At 46.1% G+C, this 25428-nt stretch overlaps 1 protein-coding gene across 1 annotated transcript; it reads right to left on the reverse strand.

Annotated features, from left to right (window-relative positions):
* Positions 1 to 609: 609 nt before the first annotated feature.
* SLC1A4 (solute carrier family 1 member 4) lies at positions 610 to 25428 on the reverse strand. The gene is made up of 8 exons (XM_040623406.1): positions 24736 to 25428; positions 16242 to 16284; positions 13947 to 14009; positions 12202 to 12368; positions 7632 to 7865; positions 6251 to 6445; positions 5810 to 5944; positions 610 to 3489 (listed from the first exon to the last, which is right to left on the reverse strand). Exons 1-8 carry the CDS (start codon positions 25260 to 25262, stop codon positions 3255 to 3257), a joined length of 1599 nt encoding a protein of 532 aa, XP_040479340.1. The 5' UTR covers positions 25263 to 25428; the 3' UTR covers positions 610 to 3254.

Below are 25428 nucleotides of genomic sequence, written 5' to 3' on the forward strand. Positions count from 1 at the left end.
CTGGAAATGTGCAGGTCAGAACGGGACCTATTTCTTCAGGGGCCCCAGAGCCTGGAAACTAAGGCTACCAGTGTGAGCTTGTCGGTTAATCTTTTATAAGGAGCTCCTAAATTCCCTAATTGTGCTGGAATGTGGTGTCACTGAAAATGAGATTATATGGAAGAATGGGCTGGGTTGGGTGTGGATGATGGTGGAGGCCTGAGCAAGTGCCTCCCGCAGGGACTTTCTCAGTAATTCTATGGACTAGGGCATTCTTCCAGCGCGGCTGTTGGTTTACAGATGCTCAGTTAAGGCCTGTTGACCTAGCTGTTCCAACAAGACTTAATTTTACGGAGGTATGTAGTGAAACCACCCACTTTCTCATGAGCCCTGCTAGCGCTGACTAGGAGGCATCCCGGAAGCTGCTGGACACTCACCTCCTGTGAGCCCCATCAGCGACCGCCCTGCAGCAGCTTGGCCCACCTGAGCGGCTATCCTGCCTCAGGGGGTCAGGCTGGCTAAACGCTGCGAGAACAAAATCAACTCAGTCACCCTCAGGTGATCCCCTAGAAGAGCTCCATTGGTAACTGGCACTTCAGAGCACAGGAAAGGAATAAAGGAACGTGCAGATCCTAGCAGAAATACTGTATTCATTTTGAGGACTGCTATGTTTTAAGGCAAATGTCACGCACACAAAACAGTCAGAGATGAACAGTATTTGAACAGTATTTACGACAACATGTTAGAAGAGTGGGGGAGACAGCTTCAGACAGTGAGAAAGTAGGATTTTCCCCAGCCGGGTCTGGGTCGTGGTCTGATTGCTCCTACAGACTGAAAAACAGGAAGACACACAGCACCTTCTTCCTCCCAGGAGAAGGGGAGCCGTCGTGGGGGACTTCATACAGAAGCACCCTGCTGCAGGCCCCAGCACTCTCCCACTGCACTGTCAGGTTCGGGACAGAGGAGGTACGCTCACTGCATGTGCAACTCTGATTTTTACCTTTTGTGAAATTTACTTTTAGAAACAGGAAAACCAGTTTGCAGAAGCCAACGCTGTGGTTAGTTCACCTCTATCCAAATTCAACTTGCCTGGATTGGAGCTAAAACAATGTGGATACACACACATATATATGCGTGTGTGTGCATACAGAGCCATATACACGTGGAAGGAGAGGTAAGATCTACCCAAGGCGAAGGCAGAGAAATAGTGAAAGCTCATTTGCAATTTGGGACAAGGTGATTGTTTCCCCTTTCAAAACAGAAGGGGATCAGCAAGGAGCCAGAGGGTCAAGGTTTCCAGGCAGCTCTCAGCTCAGTTCCTGGTCCCTGTTGGCCTCACAGGGGATGGGGGTGGCTCAGCTGGTTTAAAGAAGTTTGGAGCGAGTTGGGCCTTCCCACTGGCCGGGCCAGCCCTGTGCCCCGTGGCTCTTGCCCACTCCTTCCACTCAGGCACACACCCCCGATTTTAAAACGGAGGAGCTTGGCTGCCTCTGTCCCCGCCCGCCCATTCCCAACAGCACGGGATACACATCTTCATGGTGTGTCCCCTTCTGCAGGGCCAGGGTGACAGCCATGCCACAGCAACAGGGAAAACAAGAAAACACATGAGGTGGGACATCCCGAAGCTGTTAATGGCCCGTTGTGAGGTGGCCGAGCCGGTGCCTGGGGTCTGGGAGTCACAGGGAAGCCAGGGATGCGGAAATGTGCTGCAGGATGGGGTGGTTCATTCGCGAACGCCTGAGACGTGAGGAAGAGGTCGCACTGGATGCTAGCAAGTATCTGCAAAGAGAACCAGCGGTGGGACAGAGCTACTAACGCACACAGAGAACAAAGTTCTGCTCAGAGAAGCTGTCTTTACCGGAGCGCGAGGCCTCCGTGAAGAAAGGTATCACTTGGGTAAAACATAAGAAGAGCATAGGGGTGTTAGCGCTTGATATCCAAGAAGCGAAAGGGTTGTTTTCACGGATTCCCTCAGTTTGCCTCACCAAAGCCCTCTGAGGTAGGTAAGAGGCAGGTGACATCAGCCCCATTTTACAAATCACCATGCAGATCACACCATGGAAACACACCAACAGCCACAGAGAAAGAACATCCTTGTGCCTTTCGGTCTTCCCTGTCCCTGGCAACACCAGTCTTCTTGATACACCCCCCTCACCTAGATTCAGACCAGGTCGGCAGGTATCTGGAGGAACGGGGACATTTGGCTTACAGGTTTCAACTTTTGATCTACTGGCAGGAAAAGAAACCGAGCCCACAGCAATCAGCCGAAGCCAGGGGACCTGGGGACCTGGGAATGGGGGCACCCACCCCACCCCAATTAGTGAGTGAGTTTATGTGTTTTCATTTTTGTTTCTGTTTTGCACAGTGCAGCATTTTAGGGGGCTAGCTGAATTATAAGAATGGATTGATAAACCAGCAGGTCCTGAAATGATGATGGAGGAAGAGGCCCCTCTCTGGCCTGTTGCCAGATCAGAGTGGATGGGGATAAAGCTACAGTGTTGTCAGAGGCCACGTAGTGGAAACAGAAAACTTCCCTGGGGCTGGGATGAGAATGAGGACAATGGTGTATGCCTGTGTGTGTATGTGTGTGTCTGTCTGTCCATCTGTCCTCATAGGGTGTTTAACTTACCCTTGCCGGCTGCACCCCCCCACTCCCCGACCTCAGCATTTAAACTGTTTACTTAATGCCACTGACCAGAGACCCCCACAGTGCTAAGCGCCATCTGGAGTATTTCTAACTGGACAACGTGCAGCGCCTTCAAGCCCACCAACAACCAGTCAATCAGAACCAGCCACACCTCGAGTCCCAGCTCGGTGAATTCCAGCCAAGGGTAAGAATCTGGGAATTTTTCCAATTACTCTGGCTCACGAGGCAGCGTGACAAAGGACTGTAAACCCCCTACGTTTGCCCAGAAAGCCCCCCAGGGCAGAGCTGCCTGGCGCAGTGGAGAGCACATGTGCGTGGTTCCAAGCTGTCACTACCCGGTCCCTGGGAGCCCGCTCCGCCCCAGCCCGCGGCTCCAGGACGGGTTTCCAAAGCACACACAGTTGCACCTGTACATGGATCAAGCCATATGGCAGAGTATCCTGCTCTCCGGTAGGTAACCAGTTCCCGCTGGGGAGCCCAATGCCCGCACGGAGACGTAATCCTCGAACCGCTGACTGGGCCTAAGCATTGCTCGGGGCTAAAAGTCGGTGAGCGCAGTGCCGGCGCCCGCTGGCCGCCCCCACACGGCGGGGCGCCCCGCCGGCGGGCAAACCCGGAGCCAGCCCCCTCACAGAACCGACTCCTTGGACTCCAGTTCGGGGGCGCCGGCTGCGGGGCCCGCGGGGTTCTGGTGCGTCACCAGAGGCGACGTCTCCTCCTCCGACTTGCAGTTGGGCATGGCCTCCACCTTCACTTCGCTCAGCTCCTGCTCCCCCTTCTTCACGGCCTTCTGATTGAGGTGGTGGAGAATGCCCGCGCCCAGCGCGTCCCCTTCCACGTTCACCACGGTGGTGGTGCGGTCCCTGCGGGGGAAGAAAAGGCAGGCCTTGCCGTGGGTGCCCCCGAGCCGGGCGGCCGCCCCAGCAGCCTGGGGGCCCTGCCGGGGTCCGGAGAGCACGCTACGAGAGGCACAGGCCTCACTTTACTCTACACTAAGTTTCTTTCATTATTTCTTATTCTCAGGAAAGTAACAGACCCTGATTGTGGAAAACCTGGAAAGAAGTATAAAGAGGAGGGGCGCCAGTCGTTAAGCGTCTGCCTTTGGCTCAGGGCGTGATCCCAGCGTTCTGGGGCTCGAGCCCCACATCGGGCTCCTCTGTTGGGAGCCTGCTTCTTCCTCTCCCACTCCCCCTGCTGTGTTCCCTCTCTCGCTGGCTGTCTCTCTCTCTCTCTCTGTCAAATAAATAAATAAAATCTTAAAAAAAAAAGTATAAAGAAGAAAACAAAAGTCACTCTGACACTTCACAACTCCCAGCGAATCTGGTAACATCTTTCTATGTGTGTATTTTATGTGTAGTGGACAACATCGTATGAGAGTCACACGTAGCTGGGACGGAGAGTGTAGACAGGGTTTCGGATCCCACTTCTCTCCCGCTCCGGGGTACTGTGGAAATGCCCCTTCTTTCTCTCACCTCAACACTGAATCTCTGCTGAATGTTCAACTCCGCATGTATTCCATGGAAGTTGGCAAACACCATCTCCTAGCACTGTTCTTTCCAAAGCTTGTCTTCCCACAGGTTAGCCCAAGAAGCACCCTCTCTTTCCCCTAGGGCTCGGAGCAAGGACAGTGCCCCTTTCGGAGAGAGGGGAAAAGTGTGAATTCGCCTGCGGGCACCGGAGAAGCTGAGGGTTGTACAAGCAGGGCCCGAGCGGTGGTCGGCAGCTCCTGTGACTTCAGGTCTCTACTGGGCAGTCTGCCTGGTGCCCTGTGTCCCTGTTCCTGACTAACAGCCTCTTCAAGGCCTGCCTCCCTCATGCAGAGGCAGCTGCCGAGGAAGCGGACGGGGCCTCTGACACGCCACTCTGGTCCTGTGCACTCACCAGCTCAGGGACTGAGTTCCCGCTGATGAGCTGTGCGGACAATGTGGGTCTCTGCTGCACAGTTCACCCTCCTTGTTCTGAGAAACTGTAAGGATTCTGAGAAGTCCCTTCAAATTTCCGGGGCTTACACAAAAGGCTGGAAACCACCACTCCCAACCACAATGGGCAGAGCCACGAGCCCAGTGCCAGACTCCAGTGTTTAGGCTATGCCGTGCCTGGCTCTGGCTCGCCTGGCCAGCAGTGTCCTTCTTTACTGATGTTTACTGAATGCGTTACCACAAGCCTGGAACTCTTCTATGCACTGTGGATATGCTAACTTACTGCATCTCCAACACAGCTCTGGTGCAGGTTCCATTATTATTCCTGTTTGACAGGTGAGCAGATCAAAGCACAGAACAGTTCCTACCATGCAACTAGTAAATGGCAAAGCTGGGATTTGAACCCAGGTACCTGGGCTCCAGAGCTCATTTTCTTGTCCATATGCTCCACTGTCCAACATTAGTACCTCAGGTGACCTTCCCTATAAAACAAGTATTGTTTCCACCTGAAGAAGGTATCACGTGACTCAAGGAACCCACACTCAGAATCAATGCTCACTGTTCTGTGCCTTTACGGGAGCCCTGGTGATGGTGGCCTGAATCATACCTCCTGCCTAACTCCTCCTTCCCTGAGCCCAAACCACTCATATCAGCTGGGTTCATCTTCACTGCCCTTGCAGAAAGCACTCCTTGCATGTTCCAGGACAAGGACAATCATTCCCAAAGGCTCACTGCTCCAACAGCTAGGACTCCTATGCAGCCAACAATGTCCATTAGACCCTCGTCCCCCCTGGGCCTGCACTGGGGGCCCAGCCTAGGTCTTGGACCCCTGTTTTCCTGGATGCCCTAACCAAGTTCCCAGTAATGACATTTCATGGTCATTCATGGGCCTTTGACTCTTACACTGTTTAATTTTTCCTAGCTCTAAATTTTGTCTTGCCTGGGACGCATGGGTGGCTCAGGCAGTTAAGCATCTGCCTTCAGCTGAGGTCATGATCCCAGGTCCTGGGATCGAGTCCCACATGGGGCTCCTTGCTCAGCAGGGAGCCCGCTTCTCCCTCTGGCTGCCGCTCCCCCTGCTTGTGCTCTGACAAATAATTAATAAAATCATTAAAAAACTTTTTGTCTGGCCAGCTCAACTGTACGCTCCTTCACAAGGCATGTCTGAAGTTTCTCTGCATGTCCTAAACCCAGCGCGGTGCCAAGCTCCTAGGGAAGTCCACAGACTTTCTTTTATTCAGTGCCCTTAGGGCTTGCTACTTACACAATCCAGTCCACAGCGAGGATCAGAGAAAGGTCATGAGTGGGCAGCCCGATGGCCTCCAGGATAATGGCGATGGTGAGGACCCCCCCGGCTGGCACGCCTGCTGCTCCGACACTGGAGGCTGTGGCTGTCACTCTAGGGGACGGCACAGAAGACTGGCCATTAACAGAGCATGGTGTGGGCACAGAGAAATGCAAAATATGGCAGCCATGGTTTGGAAACCGAAAACCACACAACCCTAGATGCTGCTGGCTGGGCCCTTCAGAGATGATTCACTCTCTTCAAGTAATGAATTCGTGCTGTCATTTTCCAAAGGGGACCTCTCCAAGTCATGGCGAGATGGGTATTCGTGAGGTGTTTCAAAGGAAATCACACACACAAAGAAAAACCCCTCAAGTTTTGACCCAGACCTAAAGATGGAGAAAAGAAAAATGAACTTACAGAATCGTGAAAATCTGTCCTGCTTTCAGCTCGACGTTGTTGAGTTGGGCAATGAACACCGCGGCCACACACTGGAAGATGGCTGCCCCATCCATGTTGACAGTCGCCCCAATGGGGAGGATGAACCTGCTGATTCTCTTGTCCACACCATTGTTTTCCTCAATGCACTTCATCATGGAGGGAAGGGTTGCTGAGCTGGAGGGGAGAAATGGCCAACCATGACAACAGTCCTTCCCAGCCCGGCTCACAGACTGCTCGGCTCAGACCCAGAAACAGAGCAGTTAGCATCATCCTAGTGTCTGGTTTTTTTCCCTTGAAGAAAGAGAAAAATTGGAATTGTTTCAAAGCTTCTGTCACAATGTGCGGTAATGTCGATTGCAAAGTATTCAAACTCTGACTCCCAGATTCACCTGTTACGTTACTTACCTGGATACTCCGGTTCCAAACGGTTCCAGAAACCCCACACCACCTCATGGTGCCAAATGGTCTCAAGACAACAAGGAACTGTTTATTCCATATGCGCATCTCCTCTCTTGAATCGTTCCCCACCAGAAGCAAGAGGCAAACCACGGCTTGTTTTCCTTTTAGGCCAAGAAGTAGCAATGGCTGGGAGAGCCTGGAGAGGGACTATGTTACTGGATAACTAGAAGAACAAGCCCTGCTCTCTCCAGCTAGCCCTGCGGGTGGCTGGAATAGCTGAGAAGCAGATTTATTTCTAAGCCAAGAAATCTACCTCCCTAATTCTTCTTACCACCACCACCTTATCACATAAATAGCCACTCAGGATGGGAGGAAACATGCAGTAGAGAGGCAAAACCCAAATGTATGAACGCAATGTGCTACCATCCTTTGAAAGTTTTCTTTAACATACTTGGAAAGCCCAATTTTTGGGAAGGATTTCCAATAATGACAAGGTGCATCTTTTGTACTAAATTAGACAATCCCACAATACTGTGGACTGCCGGAGAGCTAAGCACCCATTCATTACCATGATGCCTTGGTCTTATTTTCTATTTCATGTATCCAGAGGGAGAATTGGGCAGACATTATTCTAGAAACTTCCCTGAGACGCGTATTAAGTTAAGTGGTTGCCTTCTTTTACTCAGGCAGTTAGGGTGAGGACCCACAACTGGATTAAATAATGATCTGACCTCTAAGGAGCAAGAAGGAGAAGGGAATAAGACAATCCCTCCTCCGGCAATCCCAGAAACCTACTTCCATAAAAGTGTGGGGCTGGTAATTAAAAAAACCAGACAAGACCAATTTAGAGTTTTCAAGAAATTAAAATATGTCAAATGCTGGTTGTGCATCTACGACTGGACTCACCTGGTTCCATATGACTATGGCTCAGAGCAGCCTAGGGCACCTGGAATCGACTCACCTGGAGCAGGTCGCAAACGCTGTTGCAAATGGCGTGAGGAGGCCCAGGAGGAACCTGAATGGGTTTTTTCGTGTGAAAACAAAATAAATAAGTGGCAGAACAATTCCTCCATGAATAAAATGGCCCAATATAGACGTGAAGATGTATTTTCCAAGGCTGGTCACCAGCACGATGATGTCCTTCATTTCCAGAATCTTGCTTCCAACCAGGAACATGATGCCCACGGGTACATACCTAGGGCATGAGCACAGGTACCTGTCAGTAAGAGTGATGCGATAATGGGCCCAGGAGATGCAGGCCCTTCCTGGTACACAACACAGGGACTTTCAACTAAGTGGTCTTCATTTCTCCCTAGGATGATCCTAAGGGTGCCTGGCTGGTTCAGTGAGTAGAGCATGCAACTCCTGATCTCAAGGTGGTGAGTTCAAGACCCAAACTGGGCGTGGAAACTACTTAAAAAAAAAAAAAAGAAGCTCTCCCTAGAATGATCCTGAGGAATTGAAAAGGATGGGCCCATTTTATAGGCTGTGAAACTGAGTAAAAGTAACACGATAAATCACCATGGGTAATAGAGTCAGGACCAGAACCCAGATTTCTTTCCCCTTGGATAATGCTACCAACCACATGGGCTCCCAAGTAGAAAGCCTAGGAACTCCTCAAGATCAAAGCTGCTGGGACTGAGAACTTGACTTTCAGCCTTGGTCAGGCTTGTTCTGAGAACTTAGAAACACAAAAGACTAACACTTATTTTGCAGAATTGCTGTGATACAGAACTGAGCCAAAGCTGGGACTTTTGTTAAGTTTTAAATTCTTTGTGGTTTGGAAATCATGATTCCGTGGGAAAAGTCATTAACAATGACCCTCAGGGAACACTCCTCGAACGTGAAAATTTTTTAAATGGCGAGATGGAAAGAAGAAAGGGAAGGAATGAACTATGGGAGGTACAAAACCCCAAAAGTCAGCTGCTTTGAATTTAACATAAATTTAGGAAGAACTTTATAATCATTGACTTTATTTGTAAGTTTCAATTACATAGATAATAATATCACATAGTTCAAATTTGAAAGCGTTCAAAAGGACGAATAAAGTGTCCTTTCCACATCTGCCCCCCAAGTACTAAGTTTCCTTCCCTGGAGATAGCCACTGTCACTGGTTTCCTGAATTTTCTTTACGGAGATATTCTAACCAGTGTTATTAATGTTAAAATTCCATAGCAACTCATGAATGCATTCTCCTTTCAAAAAATTAAAACACAAATTAGGCCAAAATCCTCTTTCAGCACCATGCTCATGCCAGACCCCTCCTTAGATAACTACTTCTACTTGTTAAGCATTTAGATGCATAGGTATGTACTTAAATCTGTATGTTTATTTTGAACCCCACATTATGTCTTTGAGATCTTTTCATGTCAATACATGGAAATCTACCTTATTTTGTCATTTTAAATTGTGGCAAAACATGCATAACATAAAATTTACCATTTTAACCATTTTTAAGTGTGCGCTTTAGTGGTTTCAAGTGCATTCATATTGCTGTGCAACCATCACCACTATCCATCTATCCATGTCCTGTATGCTTCCGTGTCCTATACTGAAACTATGTATTCATTAAGCAATAACCTCGTCTTCCTGCCCCGCCCCCGTTCCTTGGAACTACCGTTCTATTTTCTTTGTCCATGAATTTGACTATTCCAGGTACCTCTTGTAAACGGAATCATACAATTATTTGCCCTTTTGTGACTGGCTTATTTCACGTAGCGTCATGTCTTCAAGGTTCACTCACGTCAGAATTTCATCCTTTCTTAAGGCTGAATCGTATTTCGTTGTATGTGTATTATCACGTTTGGCTGATCCATTCATTTACCAGTGGACATCTGGGTTGTTTCCACCTTACCTTATTCTTTTTAAATATTAGCCTCAAAACCGAAACACTATAGATTATCTTGCCATTGTTCTGTTGATGGACCTCCAGACTGTTCCCAGGTTTTCAGCACTACAAACAATGTTGCAAGCAGCCTCTTTGTGCCTACCTGCCTGTGTTCTCTAGGTAGAGACACCAAGAAATAGAACTGCTGAGTTATGGGGTGTGCATATTTTAAATTTTAGTAGATATCAACAAATTGTTCTCTAAAGTAGCTGTTCCAATTCATATTCCCACCAGCTGTCCAGGAGAACAATCTTTTCCCTATACCACTGGTTCTGATCCACGGATGATTCTGCCCCTGCAGGACATTTGGCAATGTCTGGAGACATTTTTGGTTGTCACAGCTTTGGGGAGGGGTATCACTGGCATCTAGTGGATGAAGGCCAGGGATGCTTCTAAACATTCCACCCTTTGCTTGAAACTATCCTCACTCTTATCAATGCCTGATACAACCAAACTTCTCATTTTCCTAATCCTAGTAAATTGGGCATCCCTTAAAATGTTTATTGGTCATTCAGGTTTCCTCTTCTATGAATTACCTGCTCACATACTTTGTCCACTTTCTAATAGTATATTCAGTCTTTTTTCTTTTTCAACAACCAGAATGCTTTGGATTAGGGCTTCTCAAATTATCTTTGGTGTCTTTCTATCCAGTTGGTCATGGACCAATATTCTTATAAAAGACAACAGAAATAAAATATTAGAAAAGTGATCATGTGCTCAGATGTTGCAGCAACATGAAATTGCTACAAAAGTTTCTAAACACTTACTCTCATTTCCATATAAACCTCATTGCAGACAAACAGTTCGTGAGCTGGTACCAGTCCTCTGGAATGCTTTGAGATTCGTGTGTGTGTGCACATATATACATTATATGTAAATATATATAAATTTTTTTTAGTAAGTGTCTTCTTTTGTTCAAGGTATCTTTTGCATCCAAACATTTTATATTTTGATGTAGTCAAATTTAGCAGCTTTTTATGACTTTTCCTTTTTGCTTTCATTTAAGAAGAGTTTCCATACTCCTATGTTTTCTTCTAATACTTTTAGGGGACTCCCCTCCTCCTTTCTTCCTTCCTCCTTGGATAGTTTAATGCATGGGTTGGCAGCCTGAGTTTTATTGGAACAACGACGGTCATTCATTTATAAATAGTCTAATGGCTGCTTTCATCCTATAATGGCAGAGTTGGTAGTTGTGACAGAGACCATATGGTCTGCCACGTTTGCTGAGCCTGTATTTAATCCACTGAGGCATTATTTCTGTGAATAGTGCAGGGTAGGGGGGTGCTTTGACATTACAGTAGGTAATTAGCTAAGGAAAGAAAGAAAGAGCTGCCATTGGGAGATCCCTCTCAAACCTGGTGGAGATCCTTTAACCAGGTAGGCATTTTAAACCCTAATTCTGTGTGAGATGCACTGGCTGGGCAACAGATCTCACACTGCAGTCAAACACACAGCAGGGTCTGCCTTACTGAACACCCGCTTATTGAAGGAATGACGATAAATTGGTTTTCAGATTGAAAACAAATGTCTGAACATAGGAACATCACTTTCTTGCATAATTTCCTTTAACCCAAACTTTGGGAGGATTTTAAGACTAAAAAAATAAGCCAGGAAAAGAACCTGACATGTGATGAAAACACTTCTTCCTTTCTGAAAATATTTTTCTCCCCAGAACAACAACAGTCATATGAACAGTCATGTTTGCAATGACAGAATTAGATTCTGGAATTTTTGATTGGGGAAGATAAAACACCACCCATGGGGGCTCTGGACTTGACCTCCCACTCAATTCCAAACTTTACTACCAAATTTCAGGCTTCCCTCCTGAGATCTGCCACCCCCGTGCCATCTGAGAGAGGGAAGTTCTGGGACAGTTAATGGTTGACAATAAGGAAAATGTTTCATGTATGAAAGGATAAACTACGTTTCTGGACAATGTACGAGTAGAAGCTAAAACCCACAGAAGTTTGGCTCAAGTAAAACAGCAAGATAAAGCTTATAAGGGATAGGCACTGGAATTGGTATGATTTCTGAGAAGTCACTTTGAGAGCTCTGGCCAAATTTTTACTTGTTAGCTAGAAATCAATCCAATGGTTTTTATTAAACAACTGTGCTTTTATTGATACTACATAAAGAAACATTTATGTGAAAAGAGACCATTCCAAGTTTATATATGCACGGGTGAAAATGAATTTGCCTTCCATGCTGTGAAATATTATAGGAAGGTGCCCCTTTGTAGGTTGGAGTCTACTGTTTTAAGATAAACATGCCTTATTTTATGCAGCAGGTAGCACACTTATGGAGTTCATAGCCCCAAAAGATGATATGGGCATCCCATATGATATGGGCAATGGTGGAAACTCATAAATAAATCACCAGGGATAGAACCATAAGGGGTCACTGTGGGTGTTGAAGAAGGGACTGGTAACTATGGCACATGCCTGATTCTCCGAGGTCCTGGACAAGAGGAAAAACTGTCTCCACTTCCACCACACCCTGTATCAAGTCTGGCCTATGGTGCATCAACCACAGGTGAAGCACTTAGCCAGGTGGTCCCACAGGGGTGACCTAGGACAGTAGACTTGGGTTCTTTTATGGATGGCAGGAGAAATGAGAGGGAGAGTAGCAGGTGGGTCAAACTTACCACATAATCCATGACACCAGCACCATCGTCGCCTCATTGAAGGCATTAAAGAAACGGATGAGCTCTTCTCCTTCAGAGCCGAGTTTCTTTAGGGCCACTCCTAACACCAGGGCAAAGAGGACCAATCCTAAAATGTTCATGCCTTCAATCTCTGTGCCAATGGGGATCTGTGGGATGAGAGGGGACAGAAGGTCTAAGTTTACAACAGATGAATCAGAATTCAAGTAGAGGTTGGACAATCACTTCAAAGGTTGCTTTTGGTTAATTTTGTTGTATTTTATTTTATGTCACCTCACTTCACTTCATTTTATTTATTTTATTTTATTTTATTTTATTTTATTTTATTTTATTTTATTTTATTTTATTTTATAAGTAGCATTTTCAAGACGACTTGAACTCACAACTCCGAGATCAAGGCCTGAGCTGACATCAAGGGTCAGTGCTTAACCGACTGAGCCACCCAGATACCCCCAAAGGGTTGCTTTTAAAAGAAGAGCTGGTTAATATAACATTGTATGTCAACTACACTGCAGTAATAAATATAAAAAAAAAATTAAAAAAAATAAAAGAGCTGGTCTGGTGAAAAGTTCCTTCAGATCAAGAGTCAATGATTGCAACTGTGCGTCCCAAATGTCAACAAATTCTTTGTTGCAAGATTTTCAGGATATTCTTTCCTGAGTCACTAACTTAAAATAAAATATACAGATATACTGTATTCCTTTTTTCCATAATGCTCAATCTCACGACTACTAGCATATATTGGACAAATGTTTTATTCCATCAAAACACATGATATTCTGAATAGGAAACATGTATCAGCATGGTAAAAAGAGAAAGAGCATTTTTACCATAGACCTGAGTTCTAGTCCCAGCTCTGGTATTAAATAACTTCTCTGACCTTCAGTTCTTCATCTGCAAGATGAAGTGAATGGGACTAATTAGGAGCTTTCAACTTTTTTTTTTTAAGTAGAACTTTTCCTCAAAGAAAGGCTGGTAGGGCTCAGAGCCCCTCAGTCCTGAGAAGCTGTCTGTGTGGGGGTGGGGAAAAGGCGAACTACCTCCTTCTTCCCGTGACAGCTCTGTAGCAGCACAGAATAATCCTTGAGGTCCCTTGTCCCTTTCAGCTCTATCATGCAGGCTGGGACCTCGCCCAGTGTCCAGCCAATAACAGCTACTCAAGAAATACGCGTGAGTGAATGATGGCTATAATGAGTTAAGTCCCCGAGACAAGTTCTACGCGTAGAGATAGGTTAAATCACCTATTATATTTCAGGATAGCAGAAGGGGCGTTATAAGATATTTTTTGAAGGACGGGACAGCAGTTCTAAGGTGATGAAATGGATCTGCTGAAGATTCCAATGCTGGCCCTTGGCCATGTTGCTGAATAACCTAAGGAGCAACCCTAATCGTGAGTTAAGTCCCCGAGACAATTTCTACGTGTAGAGATAGGTTAAATCACCTATTATATTTCAGGATAGCAGAAGGGGCGTTATAAGATATTTTTTGAAGGACGGGACAGCAGTTCTAAGGTGATGAAATGGATCTGCTGAAGATTCCAATGCTGGCCCTTGGCCATGTTGCTGAATAACCTAAGGAGCAACCCTAATCTACGTTCTTCAGGTACGTCTTTCAAACCCCCGAGTTCTCAGTCCTGTTGAGAAGATGCATCTTGTACGCTCCTTCCGTTAAAAAGCATTATTTGCTTTATAAGTTATTTGCCACAAATGATCTTTAAAGAGCTTTACCTTCTCACGGGTTACATTTCCAGAGCTCGTGTTGCGGGTCACCTCTCTATAATCAGTTGCATACTGGGAACAAGAGAAAGAAAGGACGCTGTCAGTTCAGAGGTGAAGGCTGACCAGAGAAATTGAGAGGACCACTGGACCTCTTGCTGCTCTTCTTATTCACTCCAAGTGTTCTGGGAATTCCTCACTTGGTTGGCCTGACAAAGGCTTCTGAGAACTGTACAAAAGTTGCTTAAGACCAAGGCAGTATACACCCCAGGAGGCCTCTGAGTCATCTAGGGACCCACACCATTAAGGACAATGGTTTGGAGGAGGTCTGCACAATTTCATGCTGATAGCTTGAGATCTCAAACAGCTGACATGTTATACTATTTGAACTTTAGTATTAATTTCATAATGTCGAAGTTCACTTTTCAATGTCACTTTATTTTCATTCATATATTTATGCTCCACTTTGTTCTAGAACTTACTTGTGCTTAAATGCTTTTCAGCATCTACCCCCCTTTTTTTTTAAGATTTTATTTATCTATTTGAGAGAGACAGAGAGCAAGAGCATGAGCTGGGAGTGGGAGGGGTAGGGGCAGAGGGAAAGGGAGAAGCAGACTCCCCGCTGAGCAGGGAGCCCAGTGCAGGGTGATCCCAGGACCCTGAGATCATGACCTGAGCCAAAAGCAGACACTTAACCTACTGAGCCACCCAGGCACCCCTCAGCATCTACTCTAATCTGCTTGGCCTCCACTCTCCAAAGCAAAGGATGTGGGGCAAGATGGCGTTTTCTGGCTAAGTCTTTGGGAGACTCACTTATCGGAAGTGAAATGACTCTCCAAACTTAGGTCCTACAGTTGAATTCACATACTTCTGCACTATGCACACAGGTGTCTCCCTATGGCAGAATGCACGAATGAATGGCATCTCTTATAAAATGCCTTTTCTGACCCCTTCTACGGACACCTGCCTCTGAACTGTCAAGAGGAGCCCATTATGGGGTACTGCGTTGTGCCTGCCTTTGATGCGGTCTGGTCTCTCTTACCTTTGATTTATCATGTTTTCAGACAATCAGAGGTGTTCAGCTGTCCTGTGACTACGGGTGACAGGGGAAACAAAACCCACCCCATACCTTCTGGGATGGGCACTGAAAGCCCCATAAACCTTTTATTTTTTTCCTACCTCACATTATATATATAAGCCACAACTTATATATTTAATAAGCAGATTAAAAAAATTTATTTGAGAGAGAGACAGAGAGAGAGCACGAGCAGAGGGGAGGGGTGGAGGGGTAAAGGGAGAGGAAGAAGCAGACTCCCTGCTGAGCAGGGAGCCTGATGTGGGGCTCCATCCCAGGACCCCAAGATCATGACCTGAGCGGAAGGTAGCCACTCAACCAACTGAGCCTCCTAGGCACCCGTAGATTTTTTTTTTTTTTTTAAAGAGAGAGAGAGAAAGAGAGAAAAGAGAGGGAGAGGCAGTAAATAGAAACTGAAAAGACTTTGCTTGGAAAAGGCAATGAGATTAGTCCATCTAATCTAGACCTTTATACTCCTTCTCCTCAAAAAGCATGGCTACAGGGATGTTACTTGCAGTCTTGTTAAAATTAAGAAAAACCAGAAACAATCTGAATGTCTACCAGTAAGGGACTGACAGAATACAATTATGATATGCTCACACAGTGGAATACGGTAATTAACATTATGCAGAAGGGTATTTACTGACATGAAAGATGTTCATAATACGCTGCCTTAAAAGAGATTAAGAACAATATGTGTAGATGTGTACATACTAACAAGATGTGTAGTACAATTGTTTTTATTTTTAAAACATGTGTGTGTGCACATGCAGAGAAAAAACATATCTGAAGGCTGTATACCAAAATGTTAATGGGTATCTCTAGGTAGTGATTATGAGTGATTTTTAATTTCTTCCATATTTTTACACTTCGTTTTTTATTTTTTGCATGAGCATATATTACCTTCATAATCAGAAAAAAAGATAAAAGTGTATTTTTTTAAGATTCTAAAATATTTAAGAGATCCCCACAATGTGATTTAAGGGTATTACTCAGGTGATATGACAAGATGGCGGAACCAGTGGGATATATTAGAAAACCTTTTTGGTTTTTGTTGTTTTGCTTGGTTTGTTTGTTTTCACTCCAGGGTCCCCTCTATAAAAATTTAGGCCAGGGTTACCAAGTTTTGTTAACAATACTTCCCCTCTCTGACCCACCTTACCTAACTCTATACCATCATTTATACACCGCCCCCATAAGTTTCCTATTTTTCACAAAGCATCAACCCTTACCGTACGGAAAGCGGCAACCACAAGATTTGAGGGAAACAGGTTTCTGTGGGAAAAGAAAGTACTTCGTCAGTGTTCTTAAAATTCAGTGTTCAAAGTGTCTACTTTCAGATGCCCATTCCTGACAGCCCAACACCATGTTCCCTCCCCCTCCAGCAGTTCCTGTGGTCCCCGCTTGATCCAACACCCAGCTATGCTTCAGCTGCTAGGCCACAACAGATACTCCGCGAGCACCGATTTTTACCCTGATCTCCACCGTGGTACTCCAGAAAAACTGCCTCACTTTCCCTTCCCCTAGAAGTTGAGCTCTTTTGCAGTGGTTTTCAACAGGAGTGGTATTGCCCACTGGTGAAATCCAAGGGAGTGTTTTCATGGTCGAAATAATTGGGGGGTATTCCTGTTATTGGGGGAGTGTGTACAGAGGGGAGTGCCAGGTCCCAGCCATTCATTCTACTGAGTGTGACCCTCATACTTTCCAAATACCCTATATGATATACCTGTAGACGAAAACCTTGTTTATCATGACCTCAGCCTAAACTCATTCCAAAACAAGGTATTTTTTGGTACAATCTGAACATATACACTGAATTTTCTGGGAATGCAATTACTGTGCAAAACGTGGAATTAGTTTTTATTTTGTTTTGTTCAGAATGTTTCTAAAGATAGTTCATCTTTCTGGAAAATCACATCACCAATGGCAAACTGTAGGATCTGGGTCCTTAATTACACAGACCAGTATCAAGTACCATCCTGCATTTACAGCTGTCTCACTAATGGTCAATGTAAATTCAGAAGCAAGCACCTAACCACTTCGTTTTAGGATCTTTACATATTGAAACACATTATTTTTTATTATAATTTACTCTCCTTTTATCTTTCTGTTGAGTCATACTGATGCTTTGAAATTGAAGTGAATTGAAATTCTATTTATGGATTTCATTTCAGGATGAAGGATTTTATAAAATATTTGTTGTAAAAGGAGGGCAATAGGACTGGTCAAGTTAAGCTAGATTTAGAAACCAAAATCTATGCATGTGAACAGTTTTTACTGAGGGCCTCCTTTGGGTCAGGCACTATGCAGGATGCTGGTCTTGATATATAACAAAATCCCAGGGCCAGTCCATTTGTAAAAGATTGAATCATCCTTTACAATTTGTGCCAAACTTATCCATTAATACATACTTCTGTGGCTGAGCTGTTTACCTAGCACTGGAATCTCTAGGTAACCATTTGCAGTGCATTTGGTTTCAGAGGTAGGCAGGTCTGACTGCAACCCAGCTTGGCAAGCAATCTCAGACAGACTCCTGGTAGTCATACCTCGTACAACACCCTCCCCTTGAGTGTGGGTAGGGCCTATGACTTGCTTCTAGCCAACAGAGTACAGGAAAGGTGATGGGATGTCATTTTCATGATTAGGTTACATAAAATTGGGGTTTCCTTCTCACTATTAGACTTTCTTTATTGCAACTCATTCTTTATTAAAGCTCATTGAACTGTACACATAAAATGGGTGCATTTTATTGTATTGAAATCGTATCTCAAAATTGCTTAAAAGGCTAGAAAATAAGATATAGTGCTAACTGCAGAGAGTTTACAACCAAAAACATACATACGTTCAAAGGGATGACGGAACTTTTTATAACTCAGCTCTCAGATACCGGTCCCTGAGAAGGCACCACCTGGGGGCAGGGAGATGTAGCTCCTGCATCCACAAGGCCATCCTCCTTTCCCTTGTCCCTGTCGTTGCCACAGACCAGGCGCAGTCCCTCCTGCCCATACTAAGGGCAGGGAGCCGAGGCTGTGGGAGTAAGCAGAACACTTCTCTGCACTCTTCAGACTGTGCCTTTTGTGCTGTTCTGAAGTCATTGCCATACTGAAGGTTAGTTAGGGTTTCTACATTTTCCCCCAGGAGTTACAGAGTTTTGCCTTTTACATTTAGGTCTGTGACCCATTTTGAGTCATTTTTTGTGAATGGTGCAAGGTCTGTGTCTAGGTGTCGGATGTCCAGTTGTTCCAGCACAATTTGTTGAAAAGATTATCTTTGCACCATTGTATCACCTCTACTTCTTTGTCAAAGATCAGTTGACTACATTCACACAGGCTTTCTATTCTGCTCCATTGATCTGTTTGACTGTTCCTTCACCAACACCACACTGGCTTGATTACGGTTGTTTTATTGTAGGTCTTGTACAGTCGGGTAGTGTCAGCCCTCCAACTCTGATCTCCTCTCTGCAAGCTTATCCCGCTTCCCTTTGGCTTTTAAACACAGACACTGCTGTGAATGAACTCTGGCTTCCTTACTCCTGAGCTCTCCTGCATTCAGGGATCAGCTGTTTGTCATGCAAGTAGGTTTGCCCCTCAGAGCTCTGTTTTCAGGCACTTTTCTTTAACTCCTCACATTCATACAATAACTCCATGTGCTTTCAAAATAAGAAGCATTTGAGCTGGGAGAGATTTAAAAGGTGATCAAGATCAACACCCTCATTTAGCACATGGGGACACCAAGAACCCAGAGACATTAAGCTGGTACATCTCCCATTCACGCTCCACCTAGACTAACACTGTCCAATATGGTAGTCATGTGGTTGTTGGACACTTGACATATGGCTGGTGCTAGGGAGAATCTGAACTGTTTTATTTTATTTACATTGAAACAAGTTAAATGTAAACACTTGTGGCTAGTGTCTATCACACTGGACGTTGCAGGTCTGGAGTTTTGAGATCCAGAGTCTGGGAGTAAGAAGGACCAAGTGGTCTTCCCATGCTTTACGTCTACACAGCACTCAATTTCACTGGGTGTTAGGGTGCTTCTAACCACTGAGCTCTTCCTCTTATTCAAACTTTCAAATACTTCCTTTTTCTGTTATTTGATCCTTAGAAATTTGCTTAAATTATAAAATACCAGATCTACATTGGACCAGAGTTCCTCTAACATTAGTAAGCTGTGAAAGCATTTATTAGTTACAGCCAACATTTAATAAAATATGTACTACATTAGACAGAATTGAAAATACCAGCATGTATCACATTTAAAACGCTGCTTTGTGGCACTTGCTTCATGTTGTGTATGTGGGGGTGGGGATATATGTGTACTGAAGCCATAATTTAAAGTGTATTTCTTAGAGTAGGTCTAAGTCAAAAACATCTGCAAAAATGTCAGGTCCATACTAAATTCAGAGACCCATGTCAGACCAAATTAGGAAAGAATGAACGGACAATCCTTTCCAGTGCTATAGGAACCTCTGGGTACATAACTTAAACAGAAAACCCGGTATGAGAGGCTGGACTGCTGTTAACGGTGGTGTACATTCAGGCAGCTCACACAATGAAAAACTTCAAAAACGTTCCTTCTTTATACATCTGGTGCTGTTTGCTCTTCTGATCCTATTTGTCAAGGGTGGTATGCGTTTCCCTGTCCTATATGAGAAGAATGGAAAACAATTTACTTTTGCTTAGGTATATTTTTTTGTTCCAGAGATATTTCCTTTTATTTAAGTGCAAAAATTCTTTACTGAATTTATGAAAATTTCAAAGACTGTTCAGAGCAGGATACGGCACGGTATGTACACCTGCTAAATATTTATTATCCTTAGTGTTTATTGTTACAGAGTCAGTTAACAGGGACATGCCCCTTCAGATCTTGGTACCCCCCACAAGGCTGGGAGCAGAGGAAGGGCTGGGGGTAGTGGGCTCACACTCTGGTGACAGTGGGGGGCAGGGGAGTAATCTACCCTCTTTTAAGGCCCATATCCAGTTTTTGATTCCAGCTGGAAAGGTTAATGCCAGGACCCTGAGGTGGGGGACTTTTGGAGAAATAAGATTAAAAACAGTTCTACTCCTCTGTAATGAATGGCCTGAGGGCTATCCCTGAGGGGCTGGGACACTTGAGAATATTAGCAAGACACTCCAATATTAACTCACTTAATCCTCATAACAAATGTAGGTAGTAGATACTATTATTAGTCTCATTTTACAGATAAGAAAATTGAGGCAGAGAGAGGCTTAAAGACTTGTCTATACAGCTAGCAAGTGGTAGAGCTGGATTCAAACTCAGAGAGTTGACCCCAGTGTCTGCTTTTAATCACTACCCACGCTGCCTTGCTGGGTGTATGCTCTTTTCAGTCTCTGAACTATTCAGGTAGTCTCCTGGGTAGCAGAAGGAAAGGTGTTAAGGTAAAATCTTTTATTATTTTTTTAAATAACAAGCTGCCACTTTTCCCCTTTAGTGACTAATTAGGCTGAGAAACCTCCATTAATCTGAATCCTTGTTAGATTTGCTAAGTCTTCAACTTGAGTATAGAAGAGAGACATAGGCATAGGCCAAACAGCCTGCCATGGCCAACAGTTAAAAGAAACCATTGACTATTCAGTCCCTTGACTGTGATCCAGGGGCTAATATTAGAGCTCAGTCTCCTATAGGTTTCTTTGAAGCTATTAAAGAAATGTGTTCTTTGCGGGTTAAGAGGCATCATATTCACACCAGTCCTTGACCAGGAAAGTAAGTCCCTCACGCCTCCCTCTGTGAAAGGAAAGGCTCAAAGCACTGTCCACTGTTGAGAAAATGAGCACAAGAAAAAAACAATAAAGCCTAGAAAACTGGGCAACAGGCAAAATCTCACTTGTGTCTACCAGGCACAGGGCTGCACCCTGCTATGCTTTTGCAAAAGATAGTGGCCCAGGGCCATTCTTCCGCTTGCCGGTGCAGACAGAGGCCTGGGCCCAGGAGCTGTCCCTACCTGCCACCTTTGCAGATAAGCCTCTGGTATTCCATTTGAAAACTACAAATTTTAACACCCCAGGGAATATTAGAAGCCAGTGGTCTCAATTCTTTCCACTTATACCTGAAAAAAATTGAGGTCAACTGGTCAACTTTGAACACCATAAACATGTAATGCATTGGGGAGGGGGGATGCAGAAACTGTAATGTCAGAGAGGTTATGTGAGGATTTCTGCTCCCTTTTAGAATGGAAGGCTCTTCTGTGTTCAGTTTTGACTCTTCTACATTTTCCAAATTTCCCACGTGTTGGTTCTTTTTTTAAAAAGATTTTTATTTATTTGAGAGAGAGAGAGAGAGAGAAAGAGAGAGGGAGCATAAAGGAAGAGTGAGAGGTAGAAGCAGACTCTGCTGAGCAGAGAGCCAGCTATGGGGCTCGATCCCAGGGCCCTGAGATCATGACCTGAGCCGAAGGCAGATGCTTAACCAACTGAGTCACCCAGGCTCCCTCCCACCTTTTTTCCCCACAGTGTTGATTCTATTAGTCCAAAACATAGTAACTGTTCACTTCTTTTTCTCCAAGCTCCATGAAGTTCCCACCACACCTAAAAACATTAGCTTCAAGTCATTCTGAGCTCCCCCAAACATTCCCTCCCCACAACATTTATTCTGTTTTCTTCCAGACTATGAAAAGAGGGCCATCCCTGTACGTTCATGTGAGACAAACAAACAAAAATTCCCGATAGCTCTGTAATACCACTCCATTTATAACCAGAGCAAGCATAATGGGCCAGCCCTGGTCTAAGTTTTACAGACATAACTCATGTAACCCTCAGAACAATCTTCTGAGGTAGGTACTTTCATGATCCCTGTTACAGAGATGAGGAAGCTAAGACACAGAAATTAGGGACATGCTCTAGGACTCACACTCAGTAAGTCCTGTTAGGGACCGAGAAGTTCCATAATGACTGAGTTCCTTATAACCTGTTTCGGTCTCTTTGGTGCCGAAACAATTTCATTTTGGATGAACAGTCACAGATCCATCACTTGGGTCACACCCAGTTCTGAGAGTCCTATACTGTTCTGGGTCCCCAGGTGTAAAGCTCTGGGCTGCTCAGGAGGAGACTGGGACTTTCCCACCTGCTAGTTGCTCTCCATCACCGCTTCTCAGTTCTCCCAGGGCCTGCGTCTAGCACCTGGGCCTCACATGCACTCCCCGGCCTTTGTTATTTCTAATCCATTGTGTGTTGGGAAATCAAACCATTTAGCAAGGGCATTCTGAAAGTCTTCTCAGAGTTATAACAAATATTTATTAGCTTCATTTCTTTCTGACTTGTAGTTCCATGTTGAGAAAAATTAGAAATCGTAGCAGAGAGACCCCGAGGCACGCCACCACCAGGAAAGCCTCAGCAGCAGCTGCACTAAGTCACCAGAGACTTTTCCGACTCCTTTTGGGTGTTTGAGTCCCGGGCAGTTACCCCGTGAGCGCCTGCTGGATAACTGAGGTGTCTGCCTGCCGTCTCATTTCATTCAGTGCCCACAGGCAGAAAGGACTGTGCCCTGCCAGTCACATAAAATCAGCATCTGCTGGGTTTCTTTGAAGGAAGCAAATTTAAAACTTTGGCCCAGAGACCCAGGAAGCCCTTAGACATGGCGCAGAACTCAGTTCCCTCTCATAAGCTGCTCGACGTGAAGGCCAATCTGAGCAGCAGCACACAGGCTCTCCTTCACTGACCGGGCTCTGGTCCTCTGTTTAGAGGAAGTGGGCATCCGCCCTGACCCGAATCATATTCTTATCTGATTCCCTTTTGGCCCAGAGCAAGCATTTCTGAGATGGTCAGACTAGACCAGCAGCATGGCACCATTACTATAGCATATTGATTTAGGGGAGGGAAAAGTGGGAGAAACAGAGCCCTGAACTTGTGGGGCATGAGACCCATAGTTTTGCTAATCCCTCTTTTGATAAACCACTCTGTGACCTTGAGCAAATCGCTTAATCTCTCTCAGTCTCAGTTTCCTCAGTTATAAAATAGGATCATACCACCCGCTCTACCTTTATCCCTGCGCTGCTGGAGGCTGGCTGTGGAAGCATTATGAAATGCTTGCTGCCTATTCCCAACAAGCCACGACAAAGGTTCTCTTAGTCCTTTCCTGTATCTGCTGTCCAACTCACTGAAAAGTTTGCACTCAGACTGACCACTAAGCCACGATGCTGGGTCACCATTCACTTCAGAAGCAGCCACTGTAGGGGCTTGGATCTAAAGCTAGAAAACCACAAGATCAGGAAATAAGCTGTCTCTTCTGAGACAGGTGGTAATAAAGTAACCCCTCACCTTACCTTGCACTGTTTGGGGGCCACTGTCCCTGTTTTGGAGATAAAAGAATGCTACTGAGCCTCCCTCTGGGGTACCACTAGCAAGTCAGAGCTGGGCATCCATACCTTCTTCCCTGGGCCACTGATCCCTGCAAAAAAGAATTCTTTAACTCCACAACCACCTTCCCTCCTGATATACTGAATGTAAAAAGCCAAAGGCACTCTCAACCTCAGCAGAGTTTGTTTTCAGCACCCACCTTAAAGTCCCAAAACTTTTAAGGATCTCAGAAGATTCCAAATATCAAGCTGCCAGATACCAAAGACTGTGATCAAATCAAAGACCTAATAGGCCACCTCCACCTGCCTTTTTGGTATGAACTTTTTGGTCCCCCTCATCGGAGTTTTTTGGTTTTGTGTGTGTGTGCGTGTTTTTAAATACAAGAGCCTTGGACTTTTTATTGTTGTTGTTGTAGTTTCAAATGAACACACTCGCAAGTGGCAGACGGTCATCACATTTTCCAGAGGGAGAAAAGGAAATAGCAGGAAGTCAAGTCACTTTGCCCGGGGTTTGCTGTTTTTCACAGCCTCAGCCACGAGGAGCTTTCCCTCAGTGACTCAAGACAAAACATACCTCCAAGGCTCCGAATCCAGAATTTTCGGAAACCTGGAGAAGGAGCCAGCTGAGCTCCCCACTCAGCTGAACCTGGCCAGGACCACAAATGCCTCCAGGCTGCAGTTCTCCATCTGTGAACTCTGGGCTAACAGAGAAACCAAGAGAGGCTGAGGCTTCCGATAATCCAGAAACAACACTGCATCTCAAGCGATAAAATGCAACTTCTACGAGTCGCAAAGGCAGGCAAAACTCCTTCCCCTCTAGAACTCACCCTTCCAGAAATAAGCTCCTTGAAAGTCACAATACTCTACAGTAGTCCTGACTATGGTGTGGACAGCAATCTGTCCCAAGCCCCCCAGAGAGCCATGTTGCTGGGCAATGGGCCTCATACAACTAACTCCAGCCTTGTTATCCCTGGGTCCACTAACAAGTCTTCAAAAATTGCCACCCTGCTCTCAGCCAAAGGGCTGAAACAGGCAAGGCCAGAGATTACAGGTGAGGATGATACAGGCAAAATTTAACTAATGCTCCCAAAAGCCTTTGGGCACCGTGCAGAGAAAATAGGGTGAAGATATTGGGGTGTGGCTGGAACATTTTTACTGGTAAGGGCGGCCAGATAGTATAAGTACAGTACAGATGAGACAGCTGCCTCTTCCCTAACACCCACCTAACGGTAGGGCTGGTTCATCAGCAGCGGCCAATTAAGAATGAACTCTTAGCAGTTTATGAGGGTGTGTGTGTGTGTGTGTGTGTGTGTGTGTGTGTGTGCGCGCGCGCGCGCCCGCGCGCGCGCACTGGAGAGCATTAGAGAGCTTGTGTCCCTCACAGTTCGCTTATCGAGGTGGGGGAGCGTTACCTGGCCAGGTCGAGGAAAGAGTCCACGGTCTCTTTGGGGACCGGAGGGGGCCCCGACTCTTCCAGCCCCAGGTCGCTGGACTGGAGGGTCTGCGCGCCGGACCCAGGCTTGATGATGAACGCCAAAGCGACGGCGAGCGCCGAGGCGCCGAGCGTGGTGAGGCCGAAGTAGGCGATGGCGATGCCGCCCAGGCGCCCGAGAGAGCTGGCATCGAGGGAGGCGGCGCCCGACACCAGGCTGCAGACGACCAGCGGCAGGATGATCATGCGCAGCATGCGGAGCAGCATCTCGCCAGGGAAGGACAGGTAGGCGACTTGCGTGCGGCTGAGGCCAAGCCCGCGCAGCGCCGCGCCCAGGCCGGCGCCCGCCACCACTCCGGACACGGTGAACAGCACGAGCGCGTGCCGCCGTAGGAAGCCCGCGCAGCGCCGCGCGTGTCCCGCCGCGGACCCCGGCGCGCCAGGCCCGGCTGCAGGCCCCGCCTGGGCGCCGTCCAGGTAGCCGTTGGTTTCGCTACTCTTCTCCATGGCGCTGCCCGAGGCCCCGAGCTGGAGGAGGCGGGGGACTTTGCTCTGGGATAAGCCGGAGCTCTCAATGAACGGATCTGGCAGAGCTGGCGACGCCCGCCGGCTGTGCCCTGCGGGTTCTGGGAGCCGGCCCGCGGGGAGCTCCCGGCGTGGGTGCAGAAGCAGG

Source organism: Ursus maritimus, unplaced genomic scaffold (genome assembly GCF_017311325.1).
Source record: "Ursus maritimus isolate PB19 unplaced genomic scaffold, ASM1731132v1 scaffold_6, whole genome shotgun sequence".
NCBI lineage: Eukaryota > Metazoa > Chordata > Mammalia > Carnivora > Ursidae > Ursus > Ursus maritimus.